At 36.7% G+C, this 22112-nt stretch overlaps 1 protein-coding gene across 1 annotated transcript; it reads left to right on the top strand.

The window, feature by feature from the left end:
- Window positions 1-1129: 1129 nt before the first annotated feature.
- Window positions 1130-15568, top strand: ralaa (v-ral simian leukemia viral oncogene homolog Aa (ras related)). Its single transcript, XM_061713954.1, has 5 exons — window positions 1130-1262; window positions 11235-11450; window positions 11534-11742; window positions 11949-12123; window positions 13342-15568. The coding sequence occupies exons 2-5, from the start codon at window positions 11337-11339 to the stop codon at window positions 13462-13464; spliced, it is 621 nt and encodes a 206-aa protein (XP_061569938.1). The 5' UTR covers window positions 1130-1262; window positions 11235-11336; the 3' UTR covers window positions 13465-15568.
- Window positions 15569-22112: the final 6544 nt, after the last annotated feature.

Raw genomic sequence — 22112 nt, 5'->3', positions numbered from 1 at the left:
TACCCAGCAAATGGTTTCTTCACATTCCTGCTATGTCCTGTATTAAGTAGTATTTACATTAGTATAGTATTTACAGTTTCTTCCCCCAAGCTGTTGCTCTGATGAACTCTCAACACTCATAGAGTCTCAGAGTAATCAATCACTGTGCAATAATAATAACCACAATCATATGCTGTAACAATGCACCTTTCAATAACCATGTCTACCTCATACTGCTGCACCTTTTTTTTTAAATTGTATATATGTTAATAAGAGCTGTCATTTGTCTATTTACTGTACAGTGAGCGAAAATAACCGAGTCAAATTTCCCGTCTTGTTCGACCTGACTTGGCCAATAAGTAGGGTTGCCACCCTTCCCTTAAAATACGGAATCTTTACGTAATTGGGAATTAAAAGTTGCGTTCCGTATTGAACCAATACAGACATATATTATGCTCTTATTTATTGATGTCATAATATACAGGCAAAGGTCGGAAAATTTGAATATATTGAGAACTTAATTCGTAGTAAATTCAACTAAAGTTGAAACAAATTATTCCCCACTACATGCAAAGTGAGATATTTCAAGCCTTTATTTGTTATTATGTTGATAATTATGACCCCCCGCAAAAAATCTAAAAAAAATTGAATATTTTATGAAATCAATAAACAATTCAATCATCAAAATTATAACAAATAAAGGTTTAAAATATCTTGTATCTATGTAATGAGACTATCTAATGTATTAGTTTTGCCTTTTAAGTTGAATTATTGAAATAAATTAACTTTTACACCATATTCTAAATTTCCGACCTTCACCTGTAGGCTATATTTATATTTACCTGCATACAGAACATCTGGGCTGATGTGGACATGCAGTCATGCAAGTTCAATGCAATTAAAAGCATTTTATTTTTTCATATACAATATATACATTTCTATGCAGTTTAGAAGTTTTGGGGATGTCCCTTTTTTGGCACCTGCGCTGCTGAAATCGGGGCATCCATTAATTTCTATTTCTGAAAGGTGGCAACCCTACCAATAAGCCTGACTGTGATTATGCTTAAATAAATAAAAGTGATAGTTGTGAATTCAGTGTGTTAAGTCTCCCAGGCGGGAGGGCGTGGCCAGACGTCCGAGGCCACGCCCACATGACGTCAGTCTGAGTTAGCCGCGCAGCTAGCCATGAGCTAACGAGCAGCTAGCCCACTCTTTCCATTCCCACCACCGGAATTGAGCCAAAGTTGGACGTCCTCGCGACCTGAACACGATTCAAATCACCGGTAGGTGGTCGTTTCCTCAGACGGAGGGGATGCAGCTCCCGCCGCCGGGCGTGGATCTGTGTTTTTTGTCCGTCATGTAGTTTTGAATAGCCGCTTGTCATCGCTGGTTAGCCCTTCCCTTAGCCCGCTGCTCAGTTTAAAACACTGGCTGGGGGATCCTATTATACATTTGACTTGTTTTATCAGTAGTGCCTTTATCTGTGAGCCAGGGCCGTTAGTCTGAACAGCATCAAGTGTTGACTAAAGGTGAGGTGTACCTGGTCTGCTGGGCTGGGTGGGGTGTTGTCAACCAGCTAGTTATAATGACAGTTGGGATTACCTGGTAACTTCTTCATTAACGGTATTTTCTGACTCTTGATTATCCTGCTTTTGATATGGACTGTTGTTTATACCAGTCAGGTGAAACTGACGCTTTTCAGTTAACATTGTGGTATTGACAGTGTTATAACCATTATCCATGTGCTTAGTATTGATAAATAAATACTATATATATATATATATATATATATATATATATTATCCATGTGTTTAGTATTGATAAATAAATACTATATATATATATATATATATATTTATATATATGTGTGTATATATATGTGTGTGTGTGTGTAGTGTGTGTATATATATATGTGTGTGTATATATATATATATGTGTGTATGTATATGTATGTATATATATATATGTATATGTATATATATATATATATATATATATATATATATATATATATATATATATATATATATATATATGTGTGTGTATGTGTATATATATATATATAATAGGGACAGAGTCATTCATGATCAGCAAGTGTGAGTTTGTAATAATTGCATTTATCTGTATATGAATATTTTGATGTCATCGCTTTGTTTGAAAGTCATTACATTTCCGACTTTCAAATAGCTTTAAAATGTGTAAATGAGCGCTATCAGCAGGTTAGATTAACTAATAGATTGTTTAACTGCCATTTTTGCTTTTACTTAAAACATGTTAAGAGATAGTAGATAATTATTATGAATAGAATTGTATTTTTATTTTGGCTTTTATTTTTTATTTTCTTATCTTTTTATCTTTCAGAATCAGAAATCAGAATCAGAAAGGGGGTTTATTGCCAAGTTTGTTAACACACACAAGGAATTTGTTGTGGTGATTGGTGCAATACAGTAAAATAAAAATAAAAATATAAAAGCAAACAAATATATGGAGATAAAATAAGAGATAGAATAAAGTAAAATGTATAAACAGAAATGTACAATATGAGGATTAAAAAGTGCTGGATATGAGTCTTTACAAAAAGTGACGTAGGATGACAGATGACAGATAAAATGTATAAACAGAAATGAACAATAGAAACATAAATGTACAATATGGGGTTTTTAAAGTGATATATATGGGTATATATGGGTATATGGGCTTTATATGGGTGTTTGGCTTTTGGGGTGTTGTCAGATGTCAATTTCCCAGAGGGAACCTCCCACAGGGATTAATAAAGTCGTCTGAATCTGAATCTGAAGAATAGAATAGAAAGACTTTATTGTCATTGGATGTCAGACATAAAATGAAATTTGGAGCGCTTCTCCATTTTGTGCCACAATAAATAAAATGCCATAAATAAATTAAGATAGAATTAAAATAAATTAAAAATAGAAAAGCAGAGAGAAAGGCAGAGTAGAATGACATTTACAGTGTCTGTATGATTTCACCAGGATTTGTTCTTGTGGATTGGTGTGTTTTTTTTTAATTTTACACTTATTTAAAGTGCTGATGGCTCTGAGCATGTTGGTCCTGGCGTTAGCGTCCCTGTACCGCCGGTCTGAGGGCAGCAGGTTGAATTGATGATGTCCTTTGGTAAGAGGACATGACTTTCAGATTCAGATTCAGACGACTTTATTAATCCCTTTGGGAGGTTCCCATGGGGAAATTGACATCTCCATCTCACACACACAACACTGTCATGTACAAATCAAACACCCCAAAAAGCAAACACCCATATAAAGATTAAAAATAAAAATAAAAAGTGCAGTGCCATTTAAAAAAATAAAATAATATATGTATAGAAAGGTAATAGGTAAGAAAAATAGATAAATAGGGGTAAAAAACAAGGACAGTGCTACGGAGCGACTGGAGTGGCTGCCGGAAGCGCTTTCAGTACTACATTGATATGTTGTTTGTCAGCACATGGTTAAATGTTGTCAATTTGTCTAATGATGTATTGGCAGTGTTCCCGTATATATATTTATCTCTGATCCCCAGAGGTCTGCTTCGGCCTGTGTTAGGAAAAGGCCCTAGTGCGATTTCACAGACACTTCTGGACATTATGCATTTCCCATAGCCTTGGAGGAGAATCCACTGTGGGAAAACTTACCACCAGATTGCTGTAGCATGTGTCAGATGTGATCCAAAACTACCAGATGCTACCTAGAAAGGTTTAAAAAGTTGTATTTCTGTGCTAAATGTGTTTCACAGACCCCCTGGCTAGTATTCTAGGGGGTTTAAAAACGTTTGGTTTTTCATTTAATTCCGCCTCATATCCGTAACGGATGCCAGCAGCACTGTTTGTCCCAGTGTTTCACCAACATTTAAACAACATGTTTGGTTTCAGAACTGATTAACTCGTATTACTGTGGTTTGAACATTTCCAAAAACACATTCAAATATTGATTATTTCAGCTACAGCTCATTTTTCTGTTTCATCTCTGTTCAACTTAATAGTCTTGGGGTCAGAGATGGCAAGATTGTTCTGGATCAAATGTGAGAATTTTTTTCTATGGCCTATGCCGTATTTTAAGACTATGGGAAGCCAACGGCTGATTTATGATGTCTATTTCATTTAACGGTCTGTTAGTGGAGCCAATATTATTTTTTTCCTCAGTACAATAAAATATAACGGTTAAAAAATAAGAAAGGATGCACACATTTGCTTTGCTTTAACTGGATATCGCTAAAAGCTTGTTTCAAAAAGAAGGTTTAGTAAAACACCTTGATCACCTGAAATTACTGAATATTATTGGTTTTCCATTTCAGAAAGGGAGCTAACACAAACCCCTGAAAGTGGAGTTTTGCTTGGTTGGCACTCAGAAGCAGTTGCCCTGATAATTTACTCCATAAAGATAAACTGGTATTTCCTCCCTAAACCCTGAGATTCTCCCAGTTTTCTCCCCTTTATAAAAAATGAAACAGAGCTTGATTTAATCTCCTATTTATTCTCATATCACACACATTTTAGTGAAACTGTCAGTGATAAATAGCTTTATTGGCCATGTTCGATGTCCAGGTAGGACTGGGTGTGAAAACCATTGACTGTATTAAGACAACAGGACAACACCTTGGTGACATCACTCAGGTTTTATGAAGAGCGGGTTTGAAGCTTGTTTGTTTTGTTTTGGAAACTGCCAGTTTGACAGGGAGTAACTCTGCCCAACCCCTGATTAATCTAAACATAGGTAATAGGGAGGAGTAATAGCTCATGTTAATCTATGATTAGGGATGGGCGGTATGGACTAAAAAATGTATCATGATAATTTCTGGCATTTATCCCGATAACGATAAAAATGACAATGAAAAAAAATACCAATTCAACTCCACCTTTGTAACTATAAATCTATCTCGCTCTCAGATCCGCCATGTTTGTTACACAAAAACGTCATCAACGGGAATTTTTCTTTCTTTCTTTCTTTCTTTCTTTCTTTCTTTCTTTCTTTCTTTCTTTCTTTCTTTCTTTCTTTCTTTCTTTCTTTCTTTCTTTCTTTCTTTCTTTCTTTCCTTGTTTTCTCCCTTCCTCCCTTCCTTCTTTCTTTCTTTCTTTCTTTCTGTTCTTGTTTTCTTCCTTCCTTCCTTCCTTCCTTCTTTTTTCCCTTCCTTCCTCCTTTCCTTGTTTTCTTCCTTCCTTCCTTTCTTCCTTTTTCCCCTTCCTTCCTTCTTTCCTCCTGCTCTCTCCTTCCTTCTTCCCTTCCTCTTTTCTTCCTTCCTCCCTTCCTTCCTTCCTTCCTTCCTTCCAAAAATTTACACAAAAAACGTCATCAAGGGGAATTTATCGTTTTTTCCGGGAGATGACAAATTCGTGAGGAATTTTTTTGACGGTATATCGTGCACGGTAAAATATCGCCCATTCCTACCTATGATACCCACTAAAGTTATGTTACCTTCATTCTGATTGAATCTGCCCTAATTTCAGGTGTCGTTTCATAACGACATCTCAGATAGGGACTGCCAGAGCCAAAATGAGGATTGCAGTAGCTCCGACCGAGCTCCAGCAGAGGTGCTGCAGCCGCCCGTTGCCATCCCAGCCTCAGTCTGCCTAGGTGTCCCGTAAAGGAGAACCATCACAAGCAATGGTTGGACTGCAACCGTTACCCAGATCCCTAAGATTGCCCCTGAATGCTGCAGGACTGAATGTGGCTCACCAGGTGACAGCTCTGTCTGGGGCTGCTGACTTTCCCCCCCAGACAGAGGCTGTGAGCCATTCTCTGGCCTTTTGCCCTGGACTCTTTGAGGCCAACCCAGAGCTGGTTGTGATGGCCTTTTATTACAGTTAACAGAACAATATTATCTTTAAAATAGGAGGGATTTTGCTCTGCAATTCTTCATTCACAGCTTATATCTCAACCCCCCCCAAGTTGTGGCTTTATATGATTTTACCTGGTAAGGTACATAAAAAAAACACACACACACACTAGGGCTGTTCGATTTTGCCCAAAAATAAAATCTCGATTTTTTTTCTCTCAAAATCCGATTTTCGATTACGATTATTTTGTGAATTGACAAAAGGCAAAGAAATGATTTCAAATATGCTGTTTTTTTATTGAACATTTGCCCCATTGGGCTTTAAGTGCAAACTTTGCTCTTATTAAACCAAAAATGAATGAATAAAGTGCAAAACTCTGTAAAATAAGTTGAAAAAAAGTTTTAAAAAATATAATAAAATATAAAGTTTTATCTCTGGAAAAAAAAATCAGCAAATCAGCACTTGCAAACATACAGTAAGTTATATTTCCAATTAAATAAAACAAGACATTTTCTAATTAAACTAAACTGGGTCTTTGCATGCTAAATAATAATGCAACCCATGAAGGAGGTAGAGGTGTGTAATGTCAGTCAGACAAGGTAAAAAAAATAAAAAAGTGAAAAATCGATTTTACGATTTTCACGTTTTAACATCGTTCTAATTACATAATCGCGATTACGATTTAAAATCGATTAATCGAACAGCCCTAACACACACACACAAACACACTTGTCATAAGTGTGAGATATAGCTTTGTAGACCCTTTTATTTATCACAGGCTGTGACTGTTTGTGCTTTAAGTCAAACATCTTTTTTTGGGTCAGTGGAAATTGACTAACTTTTAGAGCCAGCCCCCCGGGATCAACTGTGGAACTACAAATAGTTTAACTTCTCTATTGACGTCAGACAAGCAAACCGGATGTAGACCCTTTATGTTGGCCGTGGCGGGTGCTGGACATTGAGAGACCAGTGACTAGTGTACACAGAACTTTTTTAAACAGTGTGACAATCATGCGTGTGTGTCAGGCTTGAGGTACATTCAATTCAATTTTATTTGTATAGCGTCTAATACAACAGATGTTGTCTCTAAATGCTTTCCAGAGACCCAGAACATGACTGAACTTTGTTTTTTTGATTTCATTTGCTAGTGAGGCCAGGCTTTTTTTTTCCACATGTCAGATTTTACCTATTTGAAACAATGTTTAAAGTTCAATACCACATCTGTCAGACCTGCTTCTAAAGGCACATCTCCAAAACACACATATGTGCAGCACCTGTTCACTGAAGGAAAGCAGGGTTTCCGCGGGGTTTTAAAAAGTATTAAAAAGTGATAAATGAAAATTGCCAAATTTAAGGCCATTAAAAGTGTTAAATTCATTTTTTTTAAATTGGTATTATTTTTTACGTTTTACATTTTAAGCACTCTATTTTATTGTCATTCACAAAGTGAAATAAATGTGAAACATCTGGTCAACATCAATGAGTCTATAAATCTTTTCTGTATAGTGTTCTATAGGTCAAAATCTGTATTAATGTTAAAATGTCCGTGATTAACACTTAATGTTGTGACAGTTTTTTTTTTTTTAAATCTGGAGGTAGTGAAAAAGGTAATAAATTGGTATTAAATTTAACATAAGGATTGCTGTATAAACCCTGGAAAGGAGAGTTTGATAGACAAGCCGGATGTCCAATCCTTGAATCATTAACAACATTGGACGGTGTTTGTAGCACTGACACATCCACTGGTGATCAATAGTTTTTGTTTGATCCCATAGTATTTAGTACATTGTTTATCAGTGTGTAAACAGTTTAAGGTAATGTAGAAAAAAAAATCTTCAGAAAAAGCCCAACTTTAACTCGCAGTGAACCTTTTGGGGGTTGATTGAACTAATATCCCCCGATTTGAAAGCAGAAACTCAATTTTCCATGTTACGGTGAATCAACTTGGAGTTCACGTTTTATCTCGGTCTGCTGAACCTTTTCTCTGAAATGGGCCCTGGGCTTTGGCCAGTGATGATTAAATGTTTGCTTTTAATGCTGTTTTCCCTAAAGACTTCATGTTGCATGTTTATTAGTTGTGGTCTGGCATTCACAATGAAGTTTCTGTTATGATTCTGTTTAGAGCACGTTTGACTTTGATTGAAGCTTTCAAATATTGCATTGTATGTGCTTCAGTCTCTACAAAGTTCTCAGTAGGGCTCTGATCTTTAGTTGATCTTGATGTTATGTCAGTTCTACACATCATGATCCAAATCAAAGCACCTCTTGATTTAAAATGATGGAATTACAAAAGAGTCCTAGTATCAATATCTCTAAATCTGCTGTCGGCAAAGAAAGCAGAACTTGTATAGCTATTTAGATATGTGCTTCCACATTTCTGCAGGAAAACAATTTGCACTCATAATAAATTATAACCTAAGCTGCTCATATAATAATGTATGCAGCTTATACTGAAAGGATATTTATAAAACTGCTATTATTATGTAAGTTATCTTAAATCTAGGCCAAACATACATGTGTCACTTATTCTTCTAAAACATGTCAAAATTATCTGTTATTGCTGCATCTGTTAATACTTTGGTATTAATATTCAGCTTTTTATTGTCTAGAAATGAAAGTCACTACTTTAAACCAAGCTTTATATCTTCATACAGGAGAGCCATAGTTTTATCCATAACAGTGATGCAATGGCATGACACACTTTACCAAAGCCTTGGTTTTCAAAGTGAGAGCAGGTCTGGAACACATGATTGATGTTGGCTTTCTTCTCTTACAGAATTTGAAGGGGAGCTTGCGGGAAAGTTTCTTACTTAGCAGCTAGATATTTAACTTTTTTAACTTCTGAAAATAATGATCAGTGATGTCAACAAAGACATTTGGGCCATTTCCAATGTGCTTGATTTTCTTTTTGCAAACCCTTTGATATTAAATCTACCATGTGGGATGACGGTGTACAATCCAAAGTGTATTGAAACATTTGCTTTTACTGAATATGAGCCTGGTTTGTATTTCCTTTGAAATTGCTCCACATCAAATATCAACTCTTATAAGGTGGGTTTCCATTATCACGGGTCCAGGCCACTTTTTGTGGCCTTGATTGTGTCTGTCAGCAGGAACAATCCCACACTGAGAAATTCGAGAACCTCTATAAGGCCAAAATTCCAAGGCCACATTTTTGCTGTGGTTTAGATAAGAACAGTCCTTGAAAATTGCTGTGTGAGAGTGGTGATTCAGATATGGAGACTAGGACTTGGATGTAATGTAGGTAGATGTTCAGCCATCTCGATGACCTCTTTGAGTCGTGACTAGGGGTGGGCAAAAATATCGATATGGCAATATATCGCGATACTTTTCCAGCTGATTCAATATCGATATTTAAAATTTGAATATCGAATTTTATTTTTTTTGCAGTGCTCCTGGGAGGGCCCTGCACTGAGCTCAGGTTTTATTTCACGTTTTATTTCATTTTATAATTTATTTTTTATATAACACAATTGCCTGTCCTTAAAAAATTAAAAATAATGGACAGAGGTTTATTTATTTATGGATTTATATCTATACTGACTGATCACTGTGCCTGTCCTTGGTTTTAGTACCCATCTTTCTTGTGTTTATTATCATTTGCCACATAATTAAAGCAACCTCATACTAAATTTAATGTTAATTTCATATGATGTAAATAATATGAAAAACATATACAAATATGTTGTAACTTTAGCTTGTATAGTTATAATAAAACATTGTTTTGACTCAGTTTGTCCCATGAATTGTCACTATAATCTGATGAACGTGCAACTTGGATTTTAAGATCCATCACTATCATCTGATGTACATATATAAAACTTGGATTTTAAGATGTGTAATGCATTTTAAATTTTTCGGTGAACTATGTAGAATATAATAATCGGGATATCGCATAATCGGGATATCGCAATGTGTATCGTATCGTGGCTCAAGTATCGTGATGCGTATCGTATCGTCAGGTCCTTCCCAATACCCACCCCTGGTCGTGACTCTCCTCATTTATTGCCACCATTTCTGTGTTTCTGCAAATGGAAACACGGCAACCTTCTTGGCTCATTCAATGATGTTCTCGTCAGCTGCCCGCCTATTAACGGGGACAAGACGGCGGGAGCATATTACCCCAAAAATGCGTTCTCTTCACTAGCCGCCTGTTGATTTAAAAAAAATTGGTGTTTAAAATTTTACTCTTGGTTTTTAAATGTTCATATTGTCTGGCATCTCCTTATCTTTCTGAGCTCTGGTCCTTTTCCTCGCCGAGCTCTGAGATCTGAAGCTCAAATGCTCTTGGTGGTTTCCAGGACTCGACTTGCGACTAGTAGAGATGGAGCCTTTTCAGTTGTAGCTCCAAATGTCTCTTTATGCGTCTCCCTCTTTCTGTGATGCCAGAACTCTGTGATTTTAAAACTCATCTTTTTACACTGGCTGTAAACTCCAGTGCACCATCAGTAGGCCAGCCAACTCATTGTCTTTTGCCTTTTAATTTTCTATTTTATTGTTATTGCTTACTGCTTTTATTTTTATTCTATGATCTTATCTCATTGTATTTTTTTTTTATTTGCTTGTGCACCACTTTGGTTGCCTTATGGTATCTTAAAGTGCTTTATAAATAATGACCAAAGAGAAAATGATAGTAGAAAAACTGTTATAAGTCCGGGCTCCTAGGTTTTACCCCAGACCCTTGCTAATGGAAACCTGTCTATAGTTAACTCAAAGACCTGTGATATACCAGCAGTAGGGCTGGGCGATTTTGGACAAAAATAAAATCCTGATTTTTTTTTTTTTTCTCTGAAAACCCGATTTTCGATTTCGATTTCGATTTTTTTGGTAAAACTACAAAATACAATGGAATAAATTGTTTCAAATATTTTACCTTTATTTTTAAAGAAAAATAGCAAACAAATTTCCCTATTGGGAATGAAGTGCAATTGAAAGATACTGTAAATCCTCCTTGAGTTAAGTAAAGTGACAACATTTACAATTTTCTTGACCAAACAAAGATGACTAGACGAGCTCTGTCTGTAATGCAGCCAGCTGCAAAAAAGGAAAATCGATTTTCCGATTTTCCTTTTTTAACATCGATTTTAATTAATAAATCCGATTTAGATTTAAAATCGATTAATCGCACAGCCCTAACCAGCAGTCTGAGAAACGTAACAGTTTCTGCCTGTATTTGGTAGCGTCTGACTTTCATCCTAGTAGCATCCCAAGTACAGAAGCCAAAAGAGAGATGCAGCGGATAAACTGTGTTAAGGTTGAAAATAATTCTTGAGTAATTTTTTTTCCCTCTAACACAGAATATAGTAGCCCATGCGATGCACCACATTAGTGGAGTAAAAGCACTTTTTCCACTTTGTCTGTGGTGTCTTCCTGCAAAAATGGAACAGAGATGTTACAAATGATGGTGCAATGTCTTCTTCTCCCCCTCTCCTTTTAATCTCCACAGGATTTATCGTTGAGACCTCTGACCTCCTTTGTACGAACGTTATTTTATCATCCTTCCACCCGCCTTGAACCTTCTCCCTGCGACGCCTGCATCTACAGAGTCATGGCAGCTGCAAAACCAAAGGGGCAGAACTCTCTCGCCCTTCACAAAGTGATTATGGTGGGCAGTGGAGGAGTGGGGAAATCCGCCCTCACTCTCCAGTTCATGTACGACGAGGTGAGCGGATTAAATTACACCAGTTGTGATCAAATAAATAAAGTTCCAATGAGTAATTTTGTATTTTTTTTTCCCCCTTCTAGTTTGTTGAAGACTATGAGCCCACTAAAGCAGACAGCTACAGGAAGAAAGTGGTGCTGGATGGAGAGGAGGTGCAGATTGACATTCTTGACACAGCTGGCCAAGAGGACTACGCAGCCATTCGGGATAATTACTTCCGCAGTGGCGAGGGCTTCCTCTGCGTATTTTCCATCACAGAACTGGAGTCATTTGCAGCAACAGTGGATTTCAGGTGTTGGAGCATGTATTGGTTTAATGAAAAGCAACTCTCACTCAAATCCACTGTGATATAATACACTTATTCCTGCTCTACTGCCCAGTGAACATCTTTTTTATATTATCCTTTTCTTTCCATAGTCTGATTCAGTGTGAATATAACATAATGATTTTCCGTCTGTCTGTGTTTTGTTTACATTATTCACGGCTCCTGCTGTACAGAGAGCAGATTCTTCGAGTGAAGGAGGATGAGAACGTGCCTTTCCTCTTGGTGGGCAACAAGTCGGACCTGGACGACCGGCGGCAGGTCAGCGCAGACGAAGCGAAGGCGCGTGCCGAGCAGTGGGGGGTTTGCTACGTGGAGACTTCCGCCAAAACCCGTGCCAATGTTGACAAGGTTTGTTTAGCTGAGCAAACATTAGCACTCGTTTGTAATTTGTAATTGTAATTTATTTATTTCAAAACAGGGACAGTCCACAATATGACATTAATCTTGTACAAGAGAATATGCATTGTGCCAGGTTGTAGCAGCTTGCTATTTTCCACCTGTAAGTCCCTGGGCAGGTTGATGGAATAGTACATCAAATTAGTATAGAAAAAGAAAAAATAAGTAAAAGAGCAGAACAAAGCCAAGAGACAATAGATAAAATTAGTGATGCACCGAAATGAAAATTTGTGACCGAAACCGAAAATAATAATAAACACTTGGCCGAATACCGAACAATACCGAACATGGTTCTTCGCAGTTTTTCATTTATTTTGCCAATTTTTTCACCATTGCATAAATCAAATAAATTTGGTTTAGGCATGCTTTCAAAGAAAAAAATCTTTTACAAAATTACAAGGTAGAAAATATTTATTGAACATAAAAAACTGAAATTTTTTTAATTTCCCAGCATGATGTTGTTTTGGTTCCACCTCCTGGTGAATGTTAGGTAAAATTCTTATGTGGTTACTTTTTGGTTGGCCAACGATTTATGTTTGTGGTGCGCAACCGTTACGGGAGCGGCCAGTCTATTTCCTTATATTACAACGCCGTTATTAATTGTTCGGTTTTTTTCCCACTTATTCCACCGAACACCGAAAGTGTTTTTTTCCCATTTTCGGCCGAACAATTTCGGTTACCGAACAATCGGTGCATCACTAGATAAAATAGATAAATAAAAACATGGAAGCACATTCACACTTCATAAATGTACACACACTTGTCTTGACAGTAACCAACGCTTGGCAAGATGTGAGAAGGTGTGGGGACTTCTGCATGAAATAAAGTCTGTTGGCAGAGTATTCCATTGAGTCATTGCAATACAGGAGAATGATGACTTCCCAAATGCAGTTTTGCGTTGGGGTACACGACACTCACCCCTTTTAACAGATCTGGTTGTTCGTGTTGACTTCTCAGAGCAGAGAGTAACACATTTTTTCAAGGGGGGAGCTGCAGCATTATGGATAATTTTAAAAAGTAAGCAGACATTTGAGTGCTTTATCAGATTCTCAAAGTTTAAAATTTCATATTTGTTGAGTATATGACAGTGATGGTACCGACATGTTTTTTTTATCATGGTGATGTGGAGCAAACAAATTATGACGCCTTCCACTTTTTCCTTTCCAACAGGTGTTTTTTGACCTGATGCGAGAGATACGAGCGAGGAAAATGGAGGACAGCAAAGAGAAGAACGGGAAGAAGAAAAGTAAAAGTCTGGCCAAGAGAATTAGAGAGAGATGCTGTATTTTATAGTGGTGAGATATAGCAGACTAGCTGCTTATGTACATACACATTTCTCAGACTTTTGCATTTCTTTTGTGCCCAAGCCTGACCATGACTTCCTGTTCCTGGCTAACAGGACATCTGACCATGCGTCAGGAGATAGTACAGTGGCACTCCATACACCATTTATAGCTCTAACTTTTTATGTGCTGACACTCCAAATATTTTATGTACTCTCTTATTTTGACCACATTACAGAGCGTAATAGGTGGATGGTGTTTTAATTTAGGCTGAAGCTTGACAATAGGCGAAGCCCTGAAATGTCCTGAAATCTTTCATCGTCTAGTTTGGTGTGTGTAATAACTTCAGACAACTGTGCAGTGCAACTTCAAATGAAAAGAAAATGAAAGTGTCAGAGCTGAGGTTTAAAAATGTAACTGAAGCCTTCTGCTGGAAACTCCAAACTTTGTAATTAGTCCACCATCTTTTCTAGGAAGATAAGTTCATAGACTGAGCAGCGTAGTGTCAACCCACAGTTTAAGTGCCACGTAGGAAATGTACAGCGTAGAAGTGAGTCTGGGAAGGATCGGAGGCGGAGACGAATTTTGACGCCATTCCTCTTTGTTGATTTGCACCTCAGTTTTTTTTTTTTTGTTGTCGTCGTGCTATGTTTTATTTACACTGTTCTTGTTTGTGAAGTCAAACTTTTGTTTTCCTCTCATTTTCTTCTGTCACGTCTCTGTAAAATAAGCACACTAATTTTTTCCATTTTTCTTCCCCTCTCTCACTCCCTCTGTCTCCTCAAACGGACACAGACATTGATCACTACCCTTAAACCTGTGAAAAGATTTTACAGCACTTGAACTTTTTTAATTCTAACATTTCAAAAAGTTATACCTCACTTGGTTGATTACTTTCATTGCCTCTTTTTGCAATAGAGGAATCCCTGGTGCTGTGATAAAAGGCGATTCTATGGCACTATATCCTTTACAGTTGCTCATGTTCATTGCTATGCTGACATTAAACCAATCTCTTCCATACATGCAGAGATTTCTTAAGCTAATTTAGCATTTACCTGCTTCAGACTTTTAATCTAAAGCTTTGAATTCCCCTGTCTTTGTTTAAATATATCACTGACTTGGTAGTTGGCAGAAAAACCTGAATGGATGGTTGAATTTACAGCCGGAAAACATTAAAAAGGAAGCTGGATGGAGATGAGGTGGTACATGTCCAAAAATGTTGCTGTCAGTCACCAAAGAAAACTGCTAGCTCATATAAACAAGTGCCCGCTTATTAATTCAAGTGAATGACAACTTGACATAGTGAGCATGTAAAGATCGATGTGTCGGGGAAGCAGAAGTATTTCATTCTGGGTAGCATATGAAAGAAATGCAAAGTAATGAGGGATTAAGTCAATCTTGTGCATTGCGTCACTGTTGCCTCTGTCCATTGTGAATGTGAATAATCCCCATTTACTCATCCTGTTTGCAGCTAATCTTCAGGCCAGTTCATGGTTCTTGCATCTGCTTGTGTGTGTGGCCTTTGTGGCATAATTATCATCTGTACCAGTCTCCAAGAGACCTCCAAGTTGCTCTGCTGCTGACTGCATTTGTACCCAAATGCCCCTAAATCTGTTTCCAATCTTTCAAAAAGAAAAAGGAAAAAAAAATATGGGAACACGGAGGCTTCTTTTCATGCAAAACTCTGCACAAGAATCACACTGACAACTCTAAAATACACTTCAGTCCGCCTGGTAGACATGCCCTTTCACTTTGTGAAGACTCTCTGGTGAAGCGGGTCTGGTAGCTTTCCCATTCACTCATTTTCACTAGTACAGAATGTACCGGAGCGCTCGCCACAGGGTGGGCCTCGTGCAATTACTCACTTACAGAACCACTTTTTAAAATAAACTAGTTGGCTTCAGAATTGCTCATTTCACCTGAGATCAACAGGTTTTAATGTAAAACCGACAACAGTAATTGCTGGACACCATCCAGCAATGTCTCGGATGTCTTTTTATGATAGTAGTCTGGTTATCGCTCTCCCTACATCACATCCTTTATTTCTCACTGGCTGTCGATCCAATGACTGGAAGTCCAAGCCGAATCCAGAAGAACCAGACTTAATTATTTGTATTGAATTAAGATAGCTGGCAGAACTTAAAAAAAAATAAAATAAAGAAAAAATAGTACAAGCAGAACTGAATGCACATTTGCATCGTCCCAGTCAGTTGACACACACTAATGTACAAACTATAAATTCGGTGTTGAGACTGCCGGTCCTAAGCAGACTTTAGAAGTCACTAATATTTTACTTTTATTCATTTTTCTATCTTTTGTGCCAGATTGTCCTAATAGTGCTGTTTTCAGATCTTAATGAATCAGTCCAATGTTTTAATTTTGTCTTTTTCCTGTTGGATGATTTGCATGTCTAAGATGAAGCGGTGTGAGCATACATTGTTGTCCTTAGAACAACCAAGTTCACACACACTGTGAAATCTACCACTAAATCTGCAATTTATGACTGAGCCACTTTTTTTTTCATTATTTTATTGACTTATTGTTCTCAATATTTGAATTAAGCCTACTGATCAGTCAGCAGTTGTTGCCTGATTTCCATAAAGATGCGTTTAAAAATCATTTACATAAGAGTGAACACATGGAGTCTATGCAAAATGATTGTTGGAATTACAAAGAGAATATTTGAGACTTAGGAGTTTGCAACCATCTAGTTGATGTCTGTAAACTACCCTCTTCCAAAAGTTACACTTTTGTTTACATATTTTTGTTTTGTTTTTGACGTTAAAAGGGAACCCAACACTGTTTTTCCCCCTGAGTTGATGCAGAATATACACAGATGTTAGATGAAAAAAAAAGTACAAGCAAGACTTTTCTAAAGAAGACTTTCTAGAAAAGCCTGTTTCTAGTTCAGTGAAGAGCACACAGTCGAGCGAGTTGGACAAAACCCACTGGAAGTAAAGCAGTTTAAAATGCTCTAAGGGCTAATCTCTGTCACATCACACTGTTTAACCAAGATTACAGAAGCAGCCGCAGGAGTGCGTTACACAAATCCTCCCATAACATCTGCAGCCGTCGCCTTTGTTGTCTGGGACTTCAGAAACTACTTAACGTGACCGCTTGCTTAGTGTAACATTAACTTAACACACTCATTCATATTTTTTTGTCAAAGGAAAACATCATTCTGCTCTGTTGATTTGTTGACACGTAGAATTGAAAGACTTTGACGGCCCAAATAATTTCAGAAGGATACTAAAAAAGAAAAAAAAAAGATGTTTGTGTGAAGATGTTGAGAAAACTGTCTGGATATTCAAATAACTTGGTTTGCCTTTTTTATACAAGTAACATTGGAATAAAAATACATAACTATGTCTTTGGTTGTATGTATGGCATCCGTTAAATGTTTCCTTCATGTTTTTGAGTATAACCACTAATGTAGCCTTTGTGAATGCAAGAGGTGAAGCTTACATTTCAATTCATTTTTGTGAGTTATTTGAAAATGGCAAATAAAGTGGATATTACTAATTACATTTTCCCGACTTATTTATTTCATCTTTGTACATTTGATTATTATTTTTCCTTCAACTAAGTAGGCTTAGACTGATTTACAGGACAAGGAGAAGGCTTCTCTGAGGAGGACATAGCGTTACATTGTTCCTGTCTTTGTGAACACACTGACCCTTTACACTCGCTGCCCACAACAGCGGATTCAGCTGAACTGATCACCAACAGACTGATGACAAGCTGAGGGGGATTCCTTCGTTTGCATCAGGTGTGTTGGAGCAGGGAAACATCAAAACACATGCAGGAGTGCAGCTCTCGAGGACCTGGCGTCAGTAACGCTGCTCTACACTCTCGGTAACCGTCTAAAAAAGGAGTTGTATTAAAGGGATCATAGAAAACTACTGTGGTTTTACTAGATGTTGGGTTTTTAGATCAGATGCGTAAAATTACAGCCCAGTAATTTAAGGTAACCTCCAAGCGCGATTGCAGGTGATGGGTGGAATACAGTTTTAAGTCCAGACGCATTTGGCAAATGATGGTGTTTATGATTATCCCTTTTATTTGCACCTGTGATGGATTTGAAAATTAAACTATTTAGATGTGATAAAAGTGTAGACTTTTGTAAAGAAATATGTTAGTTACCATTTAGGAAATATCCATTTTAATCTCCATTTTTATGGACAAAGTGACGTGCTGGTAAATATAACCATTATTTTGAATACTTTGATTCAAATTCAATTCAAAATACTTTATTTATCCCCGAAGGGAAATCAATTAAAGAAAAGCTCATTGAATGTGGGAACCCCTGAAGTTGAGCTCAATATCACAAAATTCTGAGTTTACGCCCGCCAGGTGTGCTCTCACGTCTTCACTGCAGCAGTTCCATCTTCAGCAACTAAAAAACTGCTCTGTTGAGTCTTGATCAGGCAACATACTTGTTCATTGAAGAATATTCCTTTTTTCTCTTTAAAAAGTCTGGAGTTGCCTTTGCAGAATGTTGAGGGGTATTAACACGAGGGGGAATTTGATGTTTTAACTTTTTAATTACAAGTTTCTTGAGCGTTGTCATTGATTGTTTTGGTTAAGAAGGACCTTCTGCAGCTGCGGTGGCGCTGAGTAGTTTTGTAACATTTGTGTGAATGTGAGCAGAGAGTAAAGTCCAGGGAAAAATTCTGCAATCCTCCATTTTAGCTGTTTCTCATGGTTTTCCAGGCCTTTTTATTGTTGTTGTTGAGCTCACCTGCGCTTTCTTTTTATGAAAATGTACCAAACTTAGCCACACCTAAGATTTTACTAACCCTCAGATTTAGGTTTTTAGATTCCAGCCTAATGCACCTCCTTTACATGCACTGAGATGTCCCTGGATTTCATATCAGTAACTTCCAGGCACCCACCTGCCAAATGCCAACTCAGTCATAAAATCTACAGGAAATGAACAAGTGCATGTATAGTATACACAGTGTAAAAGAATTATAATGTATAAATGATTATTTCACATTGAGGACACCAGATTGTGCAGTTGAAAAGATTGACTGCCTGTGTTACATTGTGTTGGCGTTAATCTGGTACTGAGCGTACTCCTGTATCCAGTACTCGAGTTGTAAAAAAAAAAATCAGGGCGGATGGTGGATTTGATCATATTGGGGACAGATCATTTGTGCTGATTACAAATAATATATTACAAATAACACTGACCAAAACACCTGCAGAAATACTGCAGGAATGACATAGCAGCAGTTAAATGCAGCCTTCTGTAAGCTTTAAATATCCACTGGGCTTACATCAAATTCATCAAAACACAACAATTAAAAAACAGTTTTCTGAACTTATCAATATGACTCTGTCCTTCACAGGATAAGTAAAATGGATCACTGCAAAAACTCAAAATAAGAATATTTGTCCTATTTCTAGTTAAAATGTTTCATTTTAGTTAAAAAATCTTATTACACTTAAAACAAGATTCAATTTTCACCTGTTTCAAGTAGATTTTCACTTGAAATAAGTAGAAAAATCTGCCGGTGGAACAAGATTTTATTTATTTTTTTGCTTGTAATAAGAAGATAAATATTGTCCCACTGGCAGATTTTTCTACATATTTCAAGTGAAAATTTACTTGAAACAGATGAAAATTGTCAAATAAGTTATTTTTCTGGTGATGAATCTAAATGTTGAAATAGCAGTTAAACCACATTCATTGATGAAATGACATAAGGGATGGAAAGGAGGGATGGCAGTTTTACAGGGGGGATGATTTGGACCGTTTTTATTTCAGGGGGGATGCCATTCCCCCTCAACTCCAGTACTGCCTGTATCTGACCAGACTGCCGTAATGAGTGGTCCACTTTGTCCAGGAGGACCTGAAGCTCGGAGAGCATCCTCCTCTCTGCCACCGGTGTCAGAGGACCCAGTTTCATCGCTAGGATGTCATTGGGCTTGCAGATAAATCTGTTTAATCTGCTGGCATCTGCAACTCTCAGTCCTCTGTTCCACGTAGAAATCCTGAGCGTAGTCGTGCAGATGTTGAAGGACCTCAGCCGCCTCAGAGAATAGAGGCTTTAGCCTTTCCTGTAGAGGGCGTCACTGTGCTTCCCTCAATCCACTTAATAGTAATATGAACCACATACTTGTACATCTACACTGACTCCCTGGATAAAAACGGGCCACATGCACCTTGGTCCTCCTCAGATCTGCTACCAGTTCTTTGGTGTTATGTTGAGCTGTGGATGGTTCTTCTCACTTCAAGTGATGGTTATCCTCCACCCCCCTGCACCGAGGGGAGAGATACCAGACCTGTAGACTTAAACTAAATCTGACAGTCTGATCACGTGGGAAGAGACATACAGAAAATCTTTCCTGCCACATGCCATCAAACTGCACAATAATAGCTAAAAAGAAAAAAAAATCTCAGCTCATAACTTACAATCACTGTGCACTTTATTTACTATTCACACTGCCATTGTTGAACATTGTTGCTCCTAAACTTGCTTGTTTTTATTTTCTAGCCGGGGGGACTGCCAATGGGAATTAGCCAATAGGCTACATTTGGGTGCATCTGCTTTTATTCTGTAAAACGCATAATGCTGTGCACTGTCCCTCCTTACCAAATAAAATTGAATTGAATTGAATTGAATTGCCATTTACTGTATATACTCTTTGTACAACAATTTGTTATTACTGCTTGCTACTTTCTTTTACTTTAGTATACAGTACAGACTAAAAGTTTGGACACACCACCTCATTCAGACAAACTTTTTGCGCTGTACTGTAATTTGATATTTTTTGTACATTTTGTACAGTCTGTTCTTATAGTTACTTACCTTCATCCTATATGTTGTCAAATACAATTGCCCTACAATGTATTTATTTGGATAAATAAAGTCTATCTATCTATCTATCTATCTATCTATCTATCTATCTATCTATCTATCTATCTATCTATCTATCTATCTATCTATCTATCTATCTATCTATCTATCTATCTATCTATCTATCTATCTATCTATCTATCTATCTACTCCTGTAGGACTGTTTACATCCACTGTCGTCACTTTGCACTGACACTTTATATTATATATTATTATGTATGTATATTATGTATTATATTATATATTATTATGTATATTATTATACAGTCACTCTGCTGTAGATTTTTTTCTGACATTTGCATAATATATATTTTTTGTACATAAGGAGACATGCCCTGTTCATTTTTATTCTACTTCACTCTTGTTCTATTTGAGATTTCCAACGTCTTGCTGCTCAGTTGTCCTGCAATTGCCCCTCGGGGATGAATAAAGTTTTCTGAATCTATCTATCTATCTCATATTCTCTCTATCTATCTCATATTCTCTCTACCTATCTCATATTCTCTCTATCTATCTCCTATTCTTTATCTCTCTCTATCTATCTATCTATCTATCTATCTATCTATCTATCTATCTATCTATCTATCTATCTATCTATCTATCTATCTATCTATCTATCTATCTATCTATCTATCTATCTATCTATCTATCTATCTATCTATCTATCTTTCTTCATTACATTATTTCAAATCCACTGTGGTGTATAAAATATAGACTGTCATTACCAGAGGTGGACAGAGTACTCAACCCCAGTACTTGAGTAAGAGTACAAATACTACTGGTCAAAATTTACTCCGTTACAAGTAAAAGTAGCTCAGTCAAAATATTACTCAAGTAAGAGTAGAAAAGTACTCGCTTTTACAGGTACTTAAGTATCCAAAAGTAATTGCTTTTAAATTTACTTTAAGTAAAAGTAAGAGTAAGAGTAAATTTCTTATTTTCCACATCAGTAAATTACTATATATTTTTTTTAATTAATTTAAGGATCTTTTAACTCTTAGTTAGTTTCTGAGAATCAACTCTTTGAAACCAGCTGCACTGATGTGCTGCTTTTAGAACCACAATGTTATATAAAACCTGAAGAATAAAAAAGAGCAGACCTGAAAGTAACGAGTACTTTTCAGCCTTCCTAGAAATTTACTCGAGTAAAAGTAAAAATATTTGTCTTGGAAATGTATTCAAGTAAGAGTAATAAGTACCAAAGAAATCTAATACTCAAGTAAAGTACAAATCCTCTGGATATGTACTTAAGTACAGTACTCAAGTAAATTTACTCCGTTACTGTCCACCACTGGTCATTACCAGTACTCGAGTTGAGGGGGGATGAGGGGAAATAAAATAAAAACGGTCAAAATCATCCCCCCTGTAAAACTGCCATCCCCCCTTTCCATCCCTTATGTCATTTCATCAATGAATGTGGTTTTACTGCTATTTCAACCTTTAGAGTCATCACCAGAAAAATAACACCAGAAAATTTACTTATTTGACAATTTTCACCTGTTTCAAGTACATTTTCACTTGAAATAAGTAGATTTTCTACTTATTTTAAGTGAAAATCTACTTGAAACAGGTGAAAATTGTTGTTTTTTTCAGTGATGAGTCTTGTTTCAAGTGTAATGAGATTTTTTTTACTAAAATGAGACATTTTAACTAGAACTAAGACAAATATTCTTGTTAAGATTTAGAGTTTTTGCAGTGATCCATTTTACTTATCCTGTGAAGGACAGAGTCATATTGATAAGTTCTGAAAACTGTTTTTTATTTTTGTGTATTTGATGTATTTGATGTAAGC

The sequence above is a fragment of the Cololabis saira genome, chromosome 22, assembly GCF_033807715.1.
Source record: "Cololabis saira isolate AMF1-May2022 chromosome 22, fColSai1.1, whole genome shotgun sequence".
Taxonomy (NCBI): Eukaryota; Metazoa; Chordata; class Actinopteri; order Beloniformes; family Belonidae; genus Cololabis; species Cololabis saira.
Note: the sequence above shows the minus strand (reverse complement) of the source record. Positions and strands in the feature narration are given on the sequence as shown.